The sequence below is a fragment of the Dendrobates tinctorius genome, unplaced genomic scaffold (genome assembly GCF_039654945.1).
Source record: "Dendrobates tinctorius isolate UK_male_01 unplaced genomic scaffold, ASM3965494v1 ptg000049l, whole genome shotgun sequence".
In the NCBI taxonomy this organism is placed as follows: domain Eukaryota; kingdom Metazoa; phylum Chordata; class Amphibia; order Anura; family Dendrobatidae; genus Dendrobates; species Dendrobates tinctorius.
In genome coordinates this window covers 26422448-26443895 of record NW_027361717.1, presented here as the reverse complement: position 1 = coordinate 26443895, position 21448 = coordinate 26422448, and the positions used below count along the sequence as shown (strand labels likewise).

Below are 21448 nucleotides of genomic sequence, written 5' to 3'. Positions count from 1 at the left end.
AAAAAGGTCTCCTGGGAAACACTGGAGAAATTACTGTGTGACTTTCTTCCATTACCAAATTAATGTAACATCGAGCTATTAGCACACCTGGAAAGCAGACTAGAGGGTTCTGGTAACCGCACATTATGGCACCCGACATTATAATGTCAGTAGTAGGACCGTTGTGATGCTCCCTCGTGAAGGTGATCCCATTCACTTCATTCTTCCGCTCTCTAAGGCCATTAGGGTGCAGAACAAAGTGACAATGGAGGTCTTTCCTCTTCAGCGATGAATCCTAGCTTTGGCTTGGACGCAATGACAGTGGCAGATGGGGCTGGAAACTACATGGGCAACGCCATTACAGAGAGCCATTTTCAGCACAGTGGAGGGGGTGGGACCTTTACAATATTAGGCAGGTTGTTTTAATGTTATAGGTGCATAGTGTGTAATATTCAAGAACTTAATCTTGTTAATGTTACTCTTACACTGGAAAAAAAAAAATAAAAGGTCGATCGCTCCAGAGTATACAACGTGCACAAACACTATGCAATTATAAAGCAACAGCAATAATTGGGATGGATACTTCTAAAATAAAACAAAACGTTTATTCCAAGCAAAGTTGACGCACACAAATGATTCAGTAGTTATTGCCGTAATTAAATAAAAAGATGGGATAAATTAAACAAGACAGGAAAAGGAAGTACTGCAGAGAATGGAACCACAAAAATATGTAACATCTGCATGCAAAATCTTCAGGGAGAAGAAGAACCATAAGACAGAAAGGCAAGTATCTTGGATTTATTATGAACGGAGACCATACTCTTCCAAATATGAGACATTTTACGAGTCTCATGACGAGGAACCGAGCAACTTCAATAAAGTAACCAGAAAGACATTCCCATAGTCTGTGACCTTTACGAATCTCAAAGTCTTTCTTGGTTTAGGAGAAGTTGCGACGTCCCACTTCAGAGTGCCGTGAATGTTCGCAGTTAGAGATGCTGGTTCCTGAAGATGCCAGACTTTCGCATGGTTCTTTTGTATCTGGGTCTTCAAGGAAAAATATTACGCTTTGTAAAACACTTTTTCGAAACCCTGTGCGTATTTTGTGAAATGCAGGTCTCCCTTCAAGTCTCAAATGTTAATAAGGAACCAAGGTATTGTCAATGCAAAGAAATCATTAAAAATGCCCTAACGTTCTGTTATTGCAATCGCCGACAAAAACTCAAAAGGACACGACATTCACGTATTCAACCTCTAGATCCTCGCTATGTACATGCATTTCTAAGCATTATCTATGGTTGAAATATTACAGCCATCTTCACACAACTCAGACAGTATGGATTCGTCAAATGCGGCAACTTCTATACTAAGCAGTAATCACAGACTGCTGCTGCCGATGTCACATCAATATGGACAGGACAGACTGCTCCCACCACTGAGCCCTGTAGGGAATCAAGAACATTGGCTTTATATGAGCTCTCTTGCGCAGAGGGGGGGGGGGGGGTAGGGAAATAACTACAGAAACTGGCTGGAAGTTATTCCTCACAAAGACGCCCAAGCACCTCCATTTCAGTGTGGACAAGGGTTAATGCGTTCTGAATGGGGAGAGGTGAATAAGCCATAATCAGTCACTTCGGCCCTCAGATCATGTCTGGGAGCGAAAGTACTGGGCATACTGAAATCCAACAGCCTGATCCTAGAGTAGAGTAAAAAGATTTGTAGGATGCCGATCCAACATACAAGTTGGATGGACCAGTAGGTGGACCAGGTAAATCCAAACTTCCATGACTACCACTTGAACGCAGAAATCCTTGGCACATTTGCAAACGCATGGCATCTGAAGAGGCCTACTAACCAAGGCCATGGATTTCAGATATGGACACCAGACCAGGGTTCTGAAATTTTGTTTGCTCATCTGGACTATCCCACTCCCCATTATCTGCAGCCATGGGGAATTTGGGATATCCCGACACACATTGAAGGGCATAAACGGAACTTTGTGAAAAACCAAAAATGTGCTTAGGCACCAATAGACAGGTAGATGCTACCTACATGCCACATTGGCTTCTTTTCCACCCTGCTCTGTCGACAGGGTGTGACTTACGACGTCATTCTGATTGGCAGTTTGCTCCCTCAGCTAGGCAGCAGGAATCTGGCTGTCAATCAGAAAGACAAAGTCTCGTCCTGTCAGCAGAGCGGGAAAGAAAATGCCACCCTACAGACAGCTGAACCCTCAGCAAATGTGATCTGTGACCGCTCTGTCCCAGCGATTAACAGTGCCGTGCACAAAAGGCAGGTAGGTACCAACGTAGTAACTATCTGCCTGTTTGTGAAAAATAAAAAAGGTGCCTAAACCCCAAGTACCCGAATATCCCCTTTAATTGAACAGACATTTATCAAATACCAGATTTAGAAATGTACCAGGTGCTACACTCAGAGAACACACTGCATTCAGTCTTGGAAGAACTAAGGTAAAAACAGGATCAAGCTGAGGAACTGAACTCTCAGCGGTGGCATCGTCCTACACCAACTAGCCACAGGGGACTCCAAAATCTCACTACTCTCTGGGTTCGTTTACGGCTTTATCAACACCTTGGACTAAATACTATTATTAGTTGAACAAAAGTAACGACTGTGCTTTCTGCGATATTACAGTGCTTCGCTATGAAAACGTTTCTTGCCAGCAGCACCGATGCAGAGTAATGGGCTTTGAAAGTCAAAACTAACATACGAGTCGTATATAGATCATTCCCGAGGCTGCAGCAGCACAAGGCCACATATGATAATCTAAAAACTGGTCTGGAATAATAAACCCCAGCAGTTGATATGTTTTGAGCATATGAGAGGAAACTGTAGATACTAGGCTGTTTGCCAACATTAAAGGCACATATTACACAACTTTTTCAGAATAGGAGAATGAGGTCCTGTCTTTGCGCCGTGTTGGCAGGTTCAGCTACATTTCAATATAATGTCCATGACCCAGCTTCGACTTCCTGCCTGAAAAGGTGGGACGAGAAAAGCAATGCAGGGACACACAATGCGTCGTGTGTCACGATGTTACAATTCCCTTTTGTCCAATGGGTTACAACAGAATGAAAGGTTTCGGACATCTGGCAACTTCTTTAAAAGTAGGACCGTATCTCACTTGTAGTTTCACTGAGGTTTTTGGACTTTTGGCACAAGCTATACTTCAAGGCAAGTTTTAGAAGAAACTGGAGTACTATAATTACTCCCCGATTTCTGTAGGGGGAAGGAAAGAGAACACTAACTTTTAACTGAGAGCGAAAGCTCCATTCCAGAAAATACTCTGATGCTCTGGGGGATCTTACTTGCCTAACATAGAATACTTACTCATAGGCACTTCATGTTGTTCATTCTTACAGTATTTTTGAAAGAACATTAAAAATGTATCAAATGGAGTATACGAAAAAAAAAATTCCTGCATAGAAAATGGTTGTAACTTTGGCACAACTTCCCTTAATGTGACATTACAAAAGGCATTTAAAAAATAAAATCAGATGATGTTTCTTTGTGTGTTATGTTAAGAGCACTTGGAGATTACAAAAAGTGTCCATATTAATAACAAAAAAAAAAAAAAAAGAGAGAAAAGAGGCCGCCACTGTTGTGACAATCATTTTGCTCTCGACATAGCACGGCCTAAGCAAGGACAGTCCTCACTTCCTCAGCCCCTACCCTACTGCAAAAATCAATGACATAAGTATTAGTTAAGACTGTCTCAATTCCCTTCCCCACCAGTGATATGCCTTACACATCAAAGACCTGAACAGCGGTGGTCGGGAGTGTCAATGAATTTCTCAGGACGCCGCTGTATGGAAGCAACGCATTCACGCTGCCCAAGCACAAGACAGCGGTGAGTCCCAGGCACAAGGGCAGTGAATGGAATAAAAAGAAGCCAGCAAGAGATAAAAGCTCTGGCACTGGCATGAGAGTTATTCAAGTATCAAGAAAAGGCCAGAAAACAAGAGCAGGCATCTTCAGAGGGCAGAGACATAGAAAGTTATTCCCACAATGCAGTCGGAATCCGAAAAAGAGCGGAACCTGAAATGGCCACAAACTGTTTAATCCTTCTTTCAGGAAGGAAGACGCACACAGCATCGGGGATGCCACGTCCTCTCTCACACTTAGTATGTTCACTGCAACGACAAGAAGAGAGCGCCAATCTCTGGTCCGGTTATTTGTCGATTATTGTCTCAGTTGCCGATGAGCAGAGGAGGAGTGGCACTTGTAAAATGTTAGGAGGGTTAACAGGGCCGAGGGCGTACTGGAGGAGGGTCTTCACTGGATGTTAACGGTTGCCTTTCATTGCTTCTTTTGCAGCCAGGATGAGAGGAGTCAGGCTGGACAGTGGTTTCGCAAGTTTCAAGAATGGGTGCTGTAAAAAAAAGAAAAGAAAAAAAATTATTAAAGTGTATCCAAGCTCAGAGAAAGAAAAAATATTGAATTTTGACATCTTATTTTCTCAGTAACACTACGGCTATGTTCACATCACTCGCAGCGTTTTTTGTTCTGTTGCGAAAACCTGCTTTTTTGGCGTTAAAGAAAAAAAAAAAAAAGCTGCATTCAAAACGCAGGTTTGTCTACAGTATATGTTAAGGTTTATTCAGTAAAAAGACAGCAATGCCTGCATAATGCATTTTTTGCAGCATTCTCATTGCTTTCTATTGGTGAAAGAAAAAAATGCAAAAACACTGAAAAGGATCAACATCCAGGAGATCTCACATTCAGTCAGGAAATAATACCAAGTGTAGGAGATCTCTGAAGTCTCACGGATTTTGCTGGTTCTGGAATATACAGTTTATTTTCTGCAGAAAACACGAAGCAAAAACTGTGTGTGAAAACAGCCCAAGATTGATTATCAGAATTACTGTGTTGTGTACTTATTATCTAATCCCAAATATCAGGGTGACATGGAGGCCGCATTTAGTGCTTTTCTTGTAAGAAAAAAAAAAAAAAGAAAAAAAAAAAGGATAATGAAAAACTAAGATGCAGGGACATTTTCATCCATTTTTGGACAGCATTTCGATTTTCAAAACCAGTCAAGCATCAAGTTGTTTAATAAAATTTCAAGCTTCTCTTAAAGGGATCCCGCCACAAGAAAACACACACTATTAACCAGCCTGACACCTGCATTTTCCCGAATGCTGTGGTAAGAAAATTATTATACCCGCAGGCAGCAATTAGGTTTCAGTCACAGGGGCGGCATCGGTGCTGGTTCAGTGACCGCTCGGAGTATAGAGTGCGGCAGCTGTAACCGCCCCCCGGCCTGACTGACAGTCTGTCCCAATGCAAATCAGTGCCAGGGGCGCATTCACAGCTCTCTATCCTCAGAGCGGGGACGGAACCTGCGCCAGTGCCGCCCCCGTGACTGAAACCTGAATGCTGCCAGGGGGAATAAAGTATTTGGGCAAGTAGGGGTGCCGGGCAGGTCAGTAACGCTATTAACCTGCATACTAACCTCATATCTGCAGGTTAATGGCATTTTTTCCTAGTGACAGGTTCCCTTTAAACATTAACCTCATCACCCCCCAAGGCCTGTTTCCACCTTCATGACCAGGCCAAATTTTACAATTCTGACCAGCGTCATTTTATGAGGTTATAGGTTATAGCTCAGGAACACTTCAAAATATCCCAGTGATTCGGAGAATGTTTTCTCATGACATTGTACTTCATGACAGTAGTAACATTTATTTGGTATGACTTGCATTTATTTGTGGAAAAAAAAATAAATGGAAATTTGGTAAAAATTTTGCAATTTTCAAACTTAATTTTTATGCCCGTAATCCAGAGATACGCAACACAAAATAGCAAATAAATAACATTTCCCACATATGTGGGGGAAAACTACTGTTTGGGAGCCTGGCAGGGCTCGGACGTAAGGAGTACCATTTGACTTTTTGAATTACCGTATTTTTCGGACTATAAGACGCACCCCAATTTTCAGAAGGAAAATAGGGGGAAAAAAAATAATGTGTCAAATGGGGGTCCGTCTTACAGTCCGAATTCAGCTTACCTGGGAAGGGATCCGGCACAGGTGGAGAAGTAGTCACAGGGGTCACTCAGTGGTCCAGGCTCATGCGGTGGCGGCTCTGTGCTGGGGCAGGTTGGTTGTGCTGTGGCAGCTGTGCTGGGGCAGGGGCAGCTGTGCTGGGGCAGGGGCAGCTGTGCTGGGGCAGGGGCAGCTGTGCTGGGGCAGCTGTGCTCTACGCTGGTGGCAGCGGGCGGCGCTCTGCGGTGCGGTGGTGGCAGCGGGCTGTGCTCTGGTGCAGGGGCCGCGGCTCCGCCGGCATTTCTTCGCAGCCCGGGGGCCCCCACACAGCTGGCCGCCGCCATGTTGCGGTGGCCTCCGGGAGCATGGACGCCGGGAAGATGGCCGCCGGCCCGGGGATGGCGCATGCGCGGCTCAAGATCTCGTCCCGAGATCTCAGGGGACGAGATCTCGTTGCAGAGATTTGAATCTCGTCCCCCGAGATCTCGGGACGAGATCTTAAGCCGCGCATACGCCGTCCCCGGGCCGGAGGCCATCTTCCCGGCGTCCATGCTCCCGGAGGCCACCGCAACATGGCGGCGGCCAGCAAGGGCTGTGCGGGGGCCCCCGGGCTGCGAAGAAATGCCGGTGGAGCCGCTGCCCCTGCACCGGAGCACAGCCCGCTGCCACCACCGCACCGCAGAGCGCCGCCCGCTGCCACCAGCCAGAAGGTTAGTACCGTGTATTGCGACCATAAGACGCACCCCCCACTTTCCCCCAAAATTTGGGGGGAAAAAAGTGCGTCTTATGGTCAGAAAAATACGGTATTTGTGCAGTTTCTTATGCATACACAGATACCCCATATGTGGTTGAAAACTATTTTGAGGCACAGTGCAAAGCTCAGAAGGGAAGAAGCGCCATTTTGGAGTTCAGATTTTTCTGGAATGGTTTGAGGGTGCCATGTCACATTGGCAGAGCCCCTGAGGTGCCAAAACAGAAACCATCAACAAGTGACATCATTTTCCAAACTTCACATCGCAATGAATTTATCTAGTGGTGCAGTCTGCATGTTGACACCATATATGACACATTTTTTCCTTAGTGAATCAATACCCTACATGTTAGGCTTCTTTTACACTTGCCGTGTTTTTTGGGGGCCTTTTTTTCGTAATTTTCACGGTCCGCCGCAAAAATCTTCTCGGACTTCTGCAGGCCTTCGAAGTGATAAACAGGAAGTACATGGGAGTGTCCTAGTAAAATAGGGATTTTTGTGGTACTCACCATAAAATCCTTTTCTCCGAGCCAATCATTGGGTGACACAGACCGTGGGTGTTATGCTGCTTACCACTAGGAGGAAACTAAGTGAACACAGAAAAAGTTAACTCCTCTCCAGCAGTATACACCCTCTCGCTGGCTGGGAATTCCCCAATTCGGTGAAAAAGCAGTAGGAGCATTAAATAAATAACAATAACTGTCAAAACCTAAGAATGCTACAGTAAGCCAATAGGCTAAACAGGGTGGGTGCTGTGTCCTCCAATGATTGGCTCAGAGAAAAGGATTTTATGGTACCACAAAAATCTTTCTCCTACGCCTCATTGGGGGACACAGACCGTGGGATGTCCTAAAGCAGTCCCTGGGTGGGGAGCGTACAACTGCTAATACCCCATGTACCACTGACTTAACACTGCGGTACTGCTGATTGCAGCATGCGTCTGCCAAGAGCTGCATCCGCAGAGGCCTGAGAATGAATTTGGTAATGTTTTGTAAAGGTATGCAGACTGGACCAAGTCGTAGCCTTGCAAACCTGTTCTGCCGTCGCCTTGTGCCAAATGGCCCAAGAGGCGCCCACTGATCGGGTAGAATGCACCTTAATCCCTGCTGGGACAGGTGTGTCCCTGACACGGTAGGATTCCTGAATAGCCAAGCGAATCCACCTGGCTAGCGGGGCGGCTTTTGAAGCGGCTAGACCCTTCCTATGCCCCTCTGGAGGTACCAACGGGGCATCTGACTTGCGGAAGGGAGCCGTCCTCGAGATATACCGCGATGGACTGGTGCCGGACAGAAGGAAGGCAAAACAATTTCCTCATTGAGATGAAAGACAGACACTACTTTGGGCAGGAAAGACGGGGACGTCCTGAGAACTGACTTGTCCTGATGAAAATTCAGGAACGGAGGATGGTAGGACAGTGCCGCCAATTCCGAAACTCGCCTGATTGACGTAATTGCCACTAGAAAGACCACCTTCCAAGAGAGAACAGCTAGTGGTACGTCCTGCAGTGGTCCGAAGGGAGCTTCCTGTAAGGTTCCGAGAACCAAGTTAAGGTGCCATGATTCTAATGGCCTTTTATAGGGGGGTGCCACATGGGAAACGCCTTGAATGAACGTCTTCAGCTGTAGTCTAGTGGCAATTTTGCATTGGAATAGAACTGACAAGGCTGAAAATTTGGCCCTCGAGTGAGCTAAGCACGAAGCCTGACTTTAATCCGGATTGTAGGAATTCAAATATGGAAGGAGTGGAAAGCACCAGAGGGAATAGTTTTCATGGTCCTTGCACCACGAGAATGACGCGGTGATAAGTGTGCATGGACACGGTCTTCCTTTCACCAATCATAGTGGAGATCACGTCGTGAGAAAAACCAGCTTGTGCTAAAATCTAGGATTCAACGGCCACGCCGTCAAAGACAGGGCCCCGGAGTTCTGGTGGTAAATCAGGCCCTGTGAGTAGATCCATGCGATGTGGAAGTCGCCAGGGAATGTCGGCGACTAGTTGTACTAGTTCTGCGTACTATGCCCGGCGCGACTAGGATCACTGGTACTCCCTCTACTCCGATTTTCTTGATGGCCCTGAACCGGTGCCACAGCAGAACTAGGGCGTCCGCTCCGATGGCGCATGGATCGCGCGATCAGGCAATGAATCGAGGAACCTTGTTATTTAGTCTTGAGGCCATGAGATCCACATCCGTAGTCCACCAGTGATGGCAAATCTTCTGAAAGGCTTCCAGATGAAGAGACCTCTCTCCTGAGGCAAGGCCTTGGCGACTGAGAAAATCCGCCACCCAATGAGAAAATCCGCCACCCAATTTTCTAACCCTGGGATGTGGATTGCTGAGATGGGTGAATGATTGGTCTCGGCCCAATGAAGGATGTGACTCACTTCGTGCATCGCCATCCTGCTCCGAGTAACCCCCTGACAGTTGATATACGCCACAGCTGTGGCGTTGTCGGATTGGATCCTGATGGGGTGACCAGTGAGGAGATGGTGGAAACTCAGTAGGGCTAATCTGATCGCTTGTATCTCCAAGATGTTTATGGGGAGATGTGATTCCCGAGTTGACCAACGACCCTGTGCCATGTGGTGACGAAAAACCGCACCCCAGCCCAGAAGACTGGCGTCGGTTGTCACCACCGACCATCATACTGGGAGAAAGGACTTCCCTTGATTAAGGGAGGATTTCAGTGTCCACCACTTGAGGGCTTGTGTGACCCGCATGGACAGAAGGAACCGACGGTCCAGGGAGAACGGGTTCTTGTCCCAAGTTAACAGCAACGCATGTTGTAAAGGGCGGGGATGGAACTGTGCAAATGGAACTGCTTCCACCATCCTTCCGAGAACTCTCATGCTGAAACGTATGGAGTGAGAAACCGGTCGGGAAAGAGTCCGCGCTGCCTGTTGTAAGGCTCCGGCCTTTTCTGGAGGGAGAATGACCAACCAGCGGGAAGTGTCCAAGATCATTCCCAAAAAGGAAATCTGCTGGGCCAGTGTTGGGGAAGACTTTTCGAAGTTTATCTCCCAAACCAGTCGAGAAAGTATATTTACTACGATATCCACGGATTCCTCGCAGGCTGGGACGGACCCTTGATCAGCAGGTTGTCCAGACACGGCAGTACCACCACTTCCTGAGCTTGAAGAATGGCCATGACAGCCACCATGACCTTGGTAAAGACCCTGGGGGCGGTGGCGAGTGCGAAGGGCAAGGCAACGAACTGGAAGTGTTCCTTGTGAATTGCAAAACGCAGGATCTGCTGGTGGGACGGGCAAATCGGGATGAGAAGGTAAGCATCTTTTATATCGATGGATGCTAGGAACTCTCCTTTTTCCATGGAGGCGACAACTGATCGGAGGGATTCCATTTGAAATCGCCGTACCTTGACAAACTGATTAACAGCTTGAGGTCCAGTACGGGCCGCATTGTTCCATCCTTCTTTGGAACCAAAAAAAGTTTGAATAAAAAACCCTTGAACCTTTCGTCTTGAGGGACCAGAATGACAACTTCGTCCCTTTGAAGCGCATGAACGGCCCGAAGGAAGGCTGTGACTGAATGAAAGTAGATGGCTGCCTACCTCAACAAGTCATTGAGTAGAGGATCTATGGGATCGGGCTCCCCTAGATCCAGATGCTCTTGCCCTGGGTTTCCAAGAGCGGTTAGGTCTGTAAGAGACCTGGGAACCTCTGTCTCCACGCAGGGACCGACCTGACCCAGAAGACAAGGTTGTGGAGGACCAGCTGGAGCTGTTGCGAAAAGGTCGAAAACGAGTCGCCTGTTGATTCCGAAACGGCCGGACAGCCCTTTGTTGGTGAAGAAACTTACTCTTCCTCCCCTGTCAGAAATGAGCTGGTCCAGATTCTCTCCAAATAGGCGACCAGTTTTATAGGGCAGAGAAGTCAACGATCCTTTGGAGGTGGAATCTGCCCGTCAGTTGCGTAGCCATAGAGCTCTTCTAATGGAGACTGCATTATCGGACCGCAGGATTCATGAATCGCCAAGCGAATCCACTTGGCTAGCGTGGTTTTGACGCGGCTAGACCCTTCCTATGCCCCTCTGGAAGCACGAACAGGGCATCTGACTTATGGACACATCGAGGGTTTGGAGGGCTTTCTGAATGTGGACTGGCGCCGGACAAAAAAGGAAGGCAAAACAATTTCCTCGTCGAGATGGAAAGAGGAGATGACCTTGGGCAGGAAGGATGGGGACGTCCTGAGAACTACCTCTTCCTGATGAAAATTCAGGAACGGAGAACGGCAGGACAGGGCTGCCAATTCCGAAACTCGCCTGATTGACGCAATTGCCAGTAGAAGACCACCTTCCAAGAGGACGGACAGTGACATGTCCTGCAGCGGTTCGAAAGGAGCCTCCTGTAAGGCCCCAAGAACCAGGTTAAGATCCCATGATTCCAAAGGCCTTCTATAAGGATGCGCCACATGGGAAACTCCCAGAATGAACGCCTTGACCTGAAGTTTGGTGGCAATTATGCGTTGGAAAAGTACTGACAAGGCCGAACTTTGGCCCTTGAGCGAGCTAAGCGCAATGCTTGATTTTAATTCAGATTGAAGGAATTCCAATATGGCCGGAATGAAAAAACATCAGAGGTGATCGACCATGATCCTTGCACCGCGAAAAGGTTTTGCCAGGTGCGGTGATAGATGCGCGTGGACACAGGGTTCCTAGCACTAAACATGGTGGAAATCATGTCGTGAGAGAACTGAGCCTGTGGTAAAAACCAGGGTTCAATGGCCACGCGGTCAAAGACAGGACCTCTGATTTCTGGTGGAAACTCGGGCCCTGCGAAAGTAGATCCATGCGATCTGGAAGTCGCCAGGAGACTTCGGCGACTAGTTGTATTAGTTCTGCATACTATGCTCGGCGCGACTAGGATCACTGGTACTCCCTCCGCTCTGATCTTCTTGATGACCCTCGGAAGCAAGGAAAGAGGGGGGAAGATGTACGGGAACCGGTGCCATGGCAGAACTAGGGCGTCCGCTCCAATGGCGCATGTATCGCGTGATCGGGCAACGAACCGAGGAACCTTGCTGTTTAGTCTTGAGGCCATGAGATCCACATCCGTAGTCCCCCAGCAATGGCAAATCTTCTGAAAGGCTTCCAGATGAAGAGACCACTCTCCTGAGGCAAGGCCTTGGCGACTGAGAAAATCCACCGCCCAATTTTCTACCCCCGGGATGTGGATTGCTGAGATGGGAAGAAGATTTGCGTCGGTGGATACTACCAACCATTTAACTGGGAGAAAAGACTCCCCTGATTCAGGGAGAACCTCAGTGTCCACCACCTGAGGGCTTGCTTGACCCACAGGGACAGAAGGATCTAAGGGAGAACGGGTTCTTGTTCCAAGCTAAAAGCAACGCATGTTGTAAGGAACGGAGGTGGAACTGTGCCAATGGAACTGCTTCCATTGTTGCCACCATCTTTCCGAGAACTCCCATGCTGAAATGAATAGAGCACAAAAACGTTGGTTAAAGAGTCCGCGCTGCCTGAAGTAAGGCTTGGGCCCCTTATGGAGGGAGAATGACCAACTCGCAGGAAGTGTCCAAGATCATTCCTAAAAAGGACATCTGCTGAGCCGGTTTTGGGAAAGACTCTTCAAGAATTATGTTCCAGCCCAGGCGAGAAAGTGTATCACTGTTATGTCCATAGATTCCTCGCAGGCTGGAAGGGACGGGCCCTTGATGAGCAGGTCGTCCAGATACGGTAACGCCGCCACTCCCCGCGAGTGGAGAATGGCCATGACAGCCGCCAATACCCTAGCAAAGATCCTGGGGGCGTTGGCGAGTCCAATAGCCAAGGCAAGGAACTGGAAGTGTTGCTCGTGAATTGCAAAAAACGCAGGAACTGCTGGTGAGACGGGCAGATCCGGAATGTGAAAGTAAGCGTCCTTGATGTCGATGGATGCTAGGAACTTTTCCTTTCTCCATGGAAGTGACAACTGACCGGAGGGATTCCATTCGGAGTCGCCATACTTTGACAAACTGATTTAACAGTTTGGGATCCAGAATGAGTCGGATCGTCCCGTCCTTTTTGGGACCCACAAAAAAAAGTTTGAATAAAAACCCATGAACCTCTCATGACGAGGGCCCGGAATGATGACTCCGTCCCTTATCAGAGCCTGAACAGCCCGAAGGAAGGTTCTTGTTTTTTTCTTGGGGGGGATAGGAAAGGAAAAACCAAGTTGGAGGAGAGAAACTACCATCCTGTATCCGGAGGACACCAACTACCTGACCCACTTGTCGTGAGCAACTGTGAGGCAAGTGTGGCTGAAGGAAAGAAGGCGGGCGCCAACTTTGTCAGTGCCTGCCAGAAACCGCAACAAGTCATTGGGTAGATCTATGAGATCTGGCTCCCCTAGATCCAGAAGCCTTAGATCTGAGTTTCCAAGAGTGGTTAGGTCTATATGAGACCTGGGAGCCGCTGTTTCCTCGCGGGGACCGACCTTTTCTGGAAGAGAAAGTAGAGGAGGACCAACCGGAATTGTTGTGAGAAGATCGAAGACGCGTTGGCTGTTGGTTGCGAAACGGCCGAACAGCCCTTGTGTTGAGGAAGGAATTTACTTTTCCCTCCGGTAGTATCAGAAAAGAGCTAGTCCAGTTTCTCCCCAAAAGGACGACCCGCTTGAAAGTGGAGAGAAGACAATGCTCTTTTAGATGTGGCATCCGCCCGCCAGCCGCATAGCCATAGGGCTCTTGTAATGGAGGTCGCATTAGCGGCAGTTTGAGCCGCACAGTTGGCGGCATCACCAGAAGCGTCTACTACAAAGTCCGCTGCGTGAATTATCTGCCTGGCGACAGTGGTTGCCACCGGAGGAAGAATGGTGCCCTGGAGGGAAGTAATTAAGGCTTCTGCCCAAGCGGCCATTGCCTTAGAGACCCAAATTGCCGCGAAAGAAGGCAAGATAGTCAATTTGACGATCGGAGGAATTTCCGACTGAGGAACCCTCAGAAACAGATAGGAGCATTTTAGAAGCAAGACGTGATACAGGAGGGTCCACCGGAGGGGATTGTAACCAATCCTTCATTAGGTCTGTATCAATAGGGTATTTAGCCTGAGTAGACTGTTGCCCTGAGAACCATTTATGTGGCCGGTCCCTATGCTTCTGGACGGCTGGTAAACAACCTACGCACATGCTTGGTTTTCTTAATGAGACAGCGTGTGCTGGAGTGGGAATATTTTCCTCATCCAACTTCAGAATCCTGTTGACTGATTCTGTAAGAGAATCAAGAGACTCCTGATCAGATGGGGGATTCTGAGGGCTGAAGAGTCAGATTTGAATTCAGAGTCGTGCTCGCTGTGAACCTCAGAAAAAGGCGAGCGAGAGACAGGAGGCGCCGATGCTGAGGCGCGAACGTGACTAGGGGACGCGTAATCATGGGTCAACTTTCCAGAGACCTGACCATCCCTTGAACGAGGATGGCCCCTGCTGGTGGTTCTGACTTAAAGAGTCCTCTCGGAGGAAGAATATAGCCTGGGTCAGAGACTTCACCGACCGTGAGAGGGACGCGGCCCCCTCAGGGGTACTAAGCACAGGAGGCCCGTCAGCAGCGCGGCGAGGGGCGGTGGAGCGCAGGTCGGGGCACAGGTTGGGTCACAGTCTGTGTATAACGGATTAGTCTGTCCACTGGGTAATGCAGACTTGCAAATGGTGCACACTGTTTAAAAATGCAGTGTGCTTATTAACCGCCTGTTTAGCCTCCTTAGATTGAGGCATAGCGCTCCTGAAAGGGTTAAAGGCAGAGTCTGTCTGCAGCTGCAGAGAATGTGCCGGGAAGGGGTTAAGCTTTAATCTGAAGGCAGATGCAGCTTACCCACAGTCCTGTGCTGTGTCCCCCCCCCCCCCGGGAGGAATAGCGGTGGTCCTGTGGTGTCACCCGGTATCCAGCTGTCCAGAACAGGCCTAGTGCTCCTGAAGGGGTTAATGCCGCTGTTGGAAAAGGACATGGCCCCCGAGATAAGAATTGCGCGTCTCGTAAGAGGTGAGAGGCGCTAAGAGGAGGGGGCGGCGACTAGCGCTGGCGGCGCTAGTCAAATTGCAGTCTAGTAGCGCCGGTGCCCCGCCGCTGACGTCAAGTCAGCGCTTCTCCCGGGGGTAAGGACCCGACCCCATACCTCCACTCCTGAGCTCAGGCAGGTCGCGCTCTGCGTTCTTCCAGTTGCAGGGTCTCATTCCTCCGGGCAATGCAGCAGAGCTGGAGGAGGTCTTAAAGAGGTATTGCTCAATCGATCCACCCTGTGGTAGGGGGATGGAGAGCTATGGGGCTGATTCAGGGCATCGGAAAGCGCTGCACAAGTCCTTCTCCATGCACTCCTGTGCTTCGTTCCTTTTGCGCTAGCCCTCGTATCCGTGGAGCACCGACCATAAGGGAACTATCATCAGAGGAATCCGCCCCATTCGTCGCAGGAAAGTGTATTTGAAGGGTTACTTCACGTGCTTGCCTGTTGGTTCGGGGGAGAGCGGGCCGTAGAAAGGAACTGTCCCCCCCTTCACTCCGTTAATTAAAAAATAAAAATTTACAGAAAATTCAAAAATAAAATAAAAACGGTGGGGTCTGAAACCAGACCCAAGTGCCTCCTACAGACACTAAGCAAAGAACTGGAGAAATCCAAGTCAGCGAGAGGGTGTATACTGCAGGGGAGGAGCTAACTTTTTTCTGGTTTACTTAGTGTCCTCCTAGTGGCAGCAACATAACACCCACTGTCTGTGTCCCCCAATGAGGCGTAGGAGAAAAGGACGTGGGCGGCGGCACTAACGGTGGGCGGCGCTATGTAAATTGCGGCCTAGTAGGCCGAAAAGCCAAGGACTAAACTTTTGGGCCTATCCACGGTGAGCGCTGGGTGAATGAAAGAAAAGGGGGGGGGGGCCGCGACGGGACGCCGGTGTACTGCCACTGAGACTAGGTCAGCGCTTCTCCCAGGGACCAGGACCCGACCCCATACCTCCAATCCGATGCTCGCGCAGGCCGAAAGGGACCGTCGCCCCTTCACTCCGTTAATTAAAAAATACAAAATTACAGAAAACTCAAAAATTGAAAATAAAAACAGTGGGGTTTGAAGCCAGACCCAAGTGCCTCCTACAGACACTAAGCAAGTACTGGGGAATTCCCAGCCAGCGGAGAGGTTGTATACTGCAGGGGAGTAGTTAACTTTTTTCTGTGTTCACTTAGTGTCCTCCTTGTGGCAAGCAGCATAACACCCACGATCTGTGTCCATCAATGAGGCGTAGGAGAAAATACGGCGTTCCGCAAATACGGTCTTCATGGTATACTGCAAAATCAACACACTGGGCAAGCTTCCATTGTATTTGCGGCCCCATTGATTTCAGTCCATAATCTGTGAAAAAGATCAAGCAGGCTCGATACGATATTTTTTCACGGCCGTAAATACAGCCATACGGCGTACCGACAAATTTTTACAGCCCGTTTTTGTGGCCCCATAGAAATCTATTGGGGGTCGCAAAAACAAGGCAAGTGTAAAAGAAGCGTAAATCAGGAAATACTTTCAGGTACAGTGCAAAGCTCTGAAGTGAAGGAGCATCATATTATAGTGCAGATTTCACTGTTCTGGTTTGTAGGTGCCATGATCCACTGGGAGAGCCCCTGAGGTGCCAGCACTGCAGAAACCCCCATAAGTGAACCCATTTTAAAAACTACACCTCTCAATCCATTCATTTAAGGGTGAAAAAATATTTACATTTTTACCACCAAAATTTTGTTTCAGCCCCAGATTTTACATTTACACAAGGGAAAATGGGTAAAAATGGCACCAAAATTTGATGCACAATTTCTGCTGAACATAGAAATACCCCATATGTAGCTGTACAGTACTGCTCAGCCACATGGCGAGACTTGGGAGGAAGGAGCGCTATTTGCCTCCTCGAGCACAGTTTCCTAGAATATTTTCCAGACACCATATACAGACCCTGTAAGTACTAGAACAGCAGAATCCCCCCTCAAGAGACCCCATTTTGGAAATTATTGCTGTTTGGGAATTTATCTACAGGTATAGTGAGGATTTTGACTCCATGGGGGTTTTCTAGCAACAACCAGCAGTGGATATTGCTGAGTGAAAATTGCAAATCTGCCATTGTAGTGTGCAGTATGTTGCAGTGCCTAGCTAATGCTTTTGGAGAGACAGACCCCATAAATGAAGCAGGCTCTCATTGCTACAGAAATATCAAACATGTGGACGCTAAATGCGGTTTAGGCCTGTTTCACACTTCCGCTTTTGACCATCAATCAAAATCCGCCGTTTTTGCAAAAAACGGATCCGCCATTTTTTTTGGCGGATCCGTTTTTTTCTCCATTGACTTGCATTACCAGCGGTTCTTGACGGATGGCCATCCGTTGGATCCGTTTTTTGCGGATCCGTCAATTTTTTTTGCGTACGCCGAGATGCCTGGATGGACCATGTAACGTTTTTTGTACTGCAGGATCCGCATTTTTATAGAGCGCATGCCCAGAGGAATGAAGTCAGGAGGAAATTTAACCCTGAAATCACTTCTGGCGGACAGAGAAAAAAAATTCTCTCTCTCTCGGGCAGCGGTTCCTTTAAAATTCTTCATTCGACGGATCCGTCAAAAAAACGGATCCGGTGCCATCCGTTCACATCAGTTAGGAACAGTGGCATCCGTTCACATCAGTTAGGAACGGATCCGCTTTCCGCCTTTTTGGCGGATTTTAACTGACACAAAAAACTGAAGTGTGAAACAGGCCTTAGACACTTTGGGGCTCAGAAGGGAGGGTGCATTTGGAAGCCCTGGATTTCTTTTGGGGGCGAGGAGACAGTGCTTTTCCAGAGACTTTGTGCTACCAGTAACGTGGAAGCCCCCTATATTCCCGCTAACTGATAACGGACCTGAGAAAGAATTTGCTTTTTTTGCGTGGATTAAGTTGAAGCTTTTATTGGGAACATTTTACATAACAATTTGGATCAAATTTATCCTGCGATCTATGCTGAGCACTTATATTGGAGTTTCCATCTAAGTCTCCGAGTGACATGATTCAGAGGAGACTGCGAGGGATCCATTCACTATCATGAGTATATATACACACACACACACACACACACACACACACACACACACACACACACACACACACACACACACACACACAACAGAACACCAAAGAGGGTACCAATAGTCAGCACAGTGTAAATAAAGGAATATATAATCAAATGTGTAAGTATAAATACTTGCTGACTGGGTGACCAAATATTAAAAAAACCACAGGACAGTCGAAAACACACCATTAGCACCACACAAGAAAACACCGACCATAAGTCCAATAGTATAATATAAATTCATTTATTAGGATAGGTAGTTTAAAAATGAAGAAAAATAATGTATTGTATAAAATGCATATATGTAAAAAAGGGGCAATACTATCCAGACAATTGGTATACTACAATACAGAGGTGCTAAAAAAATCATAAAATCACACAGTTGTTCAATATTTCAAATTTATGCATAATTATAATACATAAATATAAATTAAAACATAATCCAAATTAGTAATATATAAATACGTGCACCAAAACCATACTGTAAATAGTATGTATATGAAAAGTGCATGTGCAAAAGGACACCAGTAGGTGTCACTGTGAGAGTATACCAAAGGAATGCCAGGACAATAATCAAAGACACCACTTTGTGTCAGTGTAACGGCATATGCATGACAACCAGAATTAATGAATGTTATACACAAATATAGCGCTAAGTACATATAGTAACAGTATACAGAGTTGCCTGGTCACCTGGATAGACGCCCTCCCAATAATAATTTATATTATACTATTGGACTTATGGTCGATTTGTTTTCTTGTGTGGTGCTCACTATAAAAGAGGCAGCAGAGTTACTCTGGATGCCATTCGCCCTCTGTTCAGCGGTGTCATTTCCAGAAGTGCACAAAACTGTGGCGTAACGCACTTTTATGGACACCTAAAAATACGGACAACACTGGATCAAAGGCCAGACTGCATCCACGGTGCCTCCATCTGCCTCATGATAAGGAATCTTCCGCCAGGGGTTCCGTCTGAATCACGTATTTTACAGATTTACACAGAAACTCCAGTGTAAGTGCTCAGCGTAGAGCGCAGGATAAATGTGAGCTGAGCCTTACTATAATCAATAGCAGAATGAACAAATCAACAGCAGGTGAAGAATTGGTTTTATTTTTTACGTCGCTCCTTGTGCAAGTTTTTGAATCACCATATTTTGAAAGCTATAATTTTTCCATATTTCTCAACAAAGTCATGTGACAGCTTGTTTTTTGCGGGACGAGCTGATGTTTCTATTGATAGCATATTCTGGCACACGACATTTTTTATTGCTTTCTATTCCTATTTTTGAGAGGCAGAATGATACAAAAAACAGCTATTCAAGACTTTCTATTTATGCCGTTTCGTGTTTGGTAAAATTGATAAGGCATCTTTATTCTTTGGGTCAGTACGATTGCAGAGACAAAACATTTATATTTTTTTTTAATGTTCTGGCGCTTTTACACAAACTATTTTATAGAAAATTATTTTTGCATCGCTGTATTTCCACTGAGCTGTATGGCGACTAGTTTTTTGCGGGACAAGATTACGTTTTCAGCTACACTTTATTTACATTCATCTTTTTGATTGTTTTATTCAGCGGTATGATGAAAAAGCAGATTTTTGCCTAGTTTTATTTTATTTTTTTTACAGTGGTCATTGTAGGGGTTAAGTAGTCGGACAGTTTTATAGTTCAGGTAGCTCTGGAGGCAGAAATACTAAATGTGTACTTTTGTCTCCACAAAAATATTTATTTATGGGTACAATTTTATATTTTTGTTTTGTGACTTTTTTATAAAAATGTATTTTTCTCAATTTGGTTTTACTCTTTTACTTAGTCGCACTATGGGTCTTTCACAAGCATTGTAATGCCTTATACTGTAACACAGTTTTGAATGCTGAAGGAAGACCTTATGTCCATCTAGTTCAGCCTATGTTCTGCAGCTGTTCTGCATTGTTGATCCTGGGGAAGGCAAAAAACCCACAGAGTAGAAGCCAATTTTCTCCATAGGGAAAAAAATTCCTTCCCCTAAGCTGGGTCAACCATCTACCTATAATATTATGTTATTCATAACCTTCTATACTGTTACTCACAAGAAAAGCATCCATTCCGTTCTTAATTCATTCAGTGAGTTGGCCATCACCACTTCCTCAGGAAGAGAATTCCAGAGCCTCACTGCTCTTACCGTGAAGAACCCTCTTCTATGCTGGTGCAGAAATTGTCTTTCCTCCAAACGAAGAGAATGCCCCCTTGTTCTTGTCACAGTCCTTGGTACAAACAGTTCATGGGAGTTCTGTATTGCCCTCTGATATACTTGTACATATATATTAGGTCTCCCCTAAGTCTTCTCTTTTCTAGAGTAAATAGACCTAATTTTGATAACCTTTCTGGGTATTGTAGTGAACCAACTCCATTTATCATTTTAATAGCCCGCCTTTGAACCCTTTCAAGTTCAGTAATGTCTTTCTTGAGCACCGGCATCCTAAATTGCACACAATACTCCAAGTGTGGTCTGACAAGTGATTTATACAGAGGGAGAATTATGTTTTCATCTCGTGTCCCCAGACCTCTTCTAATGCATCCCATGACCCTATTTGCTTTGGTGGCAGCTGCCTGACACTGGGCACTCCAATTTAGCTTCTTATTGACTAAGATGCCTAAGTCTTTTTCCATGTCTGATTTCCCCCGCAGTTTCCCATTTAGTAAGTAATTGTAGCATCTGTTTCTCCTTCCCATGTGCATAACCTTACACTTATCTGTGTTAAACCTCATTTGCCATTTTTCAGCATTTCTTCCACTAACCTGTAGGAGGTCTCTTGCTGATCCTCTCTTTTCTACATCCATCTCCAAAGATCGATTCAGGAAATCCCGGAAAATTGGTGAAAGTTTTTCAGGATTCTGCAGTTCTGGGGTGCCATTAGTAGCAATCAAATACAAAGCCTAGAGAAAAAAAACAAAAAAAAAAAAAAAAGAAAAGTGGTAGGAAATGGAACATTCAAGAATAACATTTTTGATATTTCAAACTTCAGCAACGCCTCATATTTAATGCAAAGCTTACCCCTGAATTCTAACAAGCATTTTAACAGGAAAAAGCAGAAAACGACTACTCTTCTTTTAGTTAAAATGGGTGATCACATGGTAAGTCTTTCCTAGTGCCACTTGTGGTGAAAAATAAAGTACCTACCCTTAGTGGGTTCTCGTTGAGATAAGGTGGCTCTCCTTCCACCATTTCAATAGCCATGATTCCAAGGGACCATATGTCTACTTTGGGACCATATGCTTTCCTGGTCACCACCTCAGGTGCCATCCAGTATGGTGTCCCCACCATGGTGCTCCTCTTGCTCTGCTCAGGAGTGATCTGGGCACAGAAACCAAAGTCCGCTGAAGACAAAGATAAAAAAAGGTTATTAGTGAGAGAGAAAAATATGATGTGAAATTCTGAAGTCCAGGTAACGGGGAATGACATTTTACAACATTATAACCAAATCTAAAGCCATCAGTGATGGTACGTTCACACGTGACCGCCGGCAGCAGCAGGAAGCTACTGAAGAGCAATGAATACTCACTGCTCTATGCGCGCACAGTCCCGGTGAGTAGTCCACCTGTGCTCTGCTTCTGGGCAGCATATGACGTCCCTGCCATGCGCTGCACACAAGCATAAA

At 46.5% G+C, this 21448-nt stretch overlaps 1 protein-coding gene across 2 annotated transcripts in view; it reads right to left on the bottom strand.

The window, feature by feature from the left end:
* Positions 1-562: 562 nt before the first annotated feature.
* The window catches only part of PAK2 (p21 (RAC1) activated kinase 2), a 120230-nt gene continuing 99344 nt past the window's right edge, over positions 563-21448 (bottom strand). For both annotated transcript variants that reach the window (XM_073576573.1, XM_073576571.1), the window contains exons 13-15: positions 20971-21167; positions 20589-20726; positions 563-4372 (exon numbers count right to left, since the gene is read on the bottom strand). In XM_073576573.1, the coding sequence (XP_073432674.1) occupies positions 4286-4372; positions 20589-20726; positions 20971-21167 (422 nt within the window). In that variant the 3' untranslated portion in view covers positions 563-4285. The remainder of the gene's footprint in view (positions 4373-20588; positions 20727-20970; positions 21168-21448) is intronic.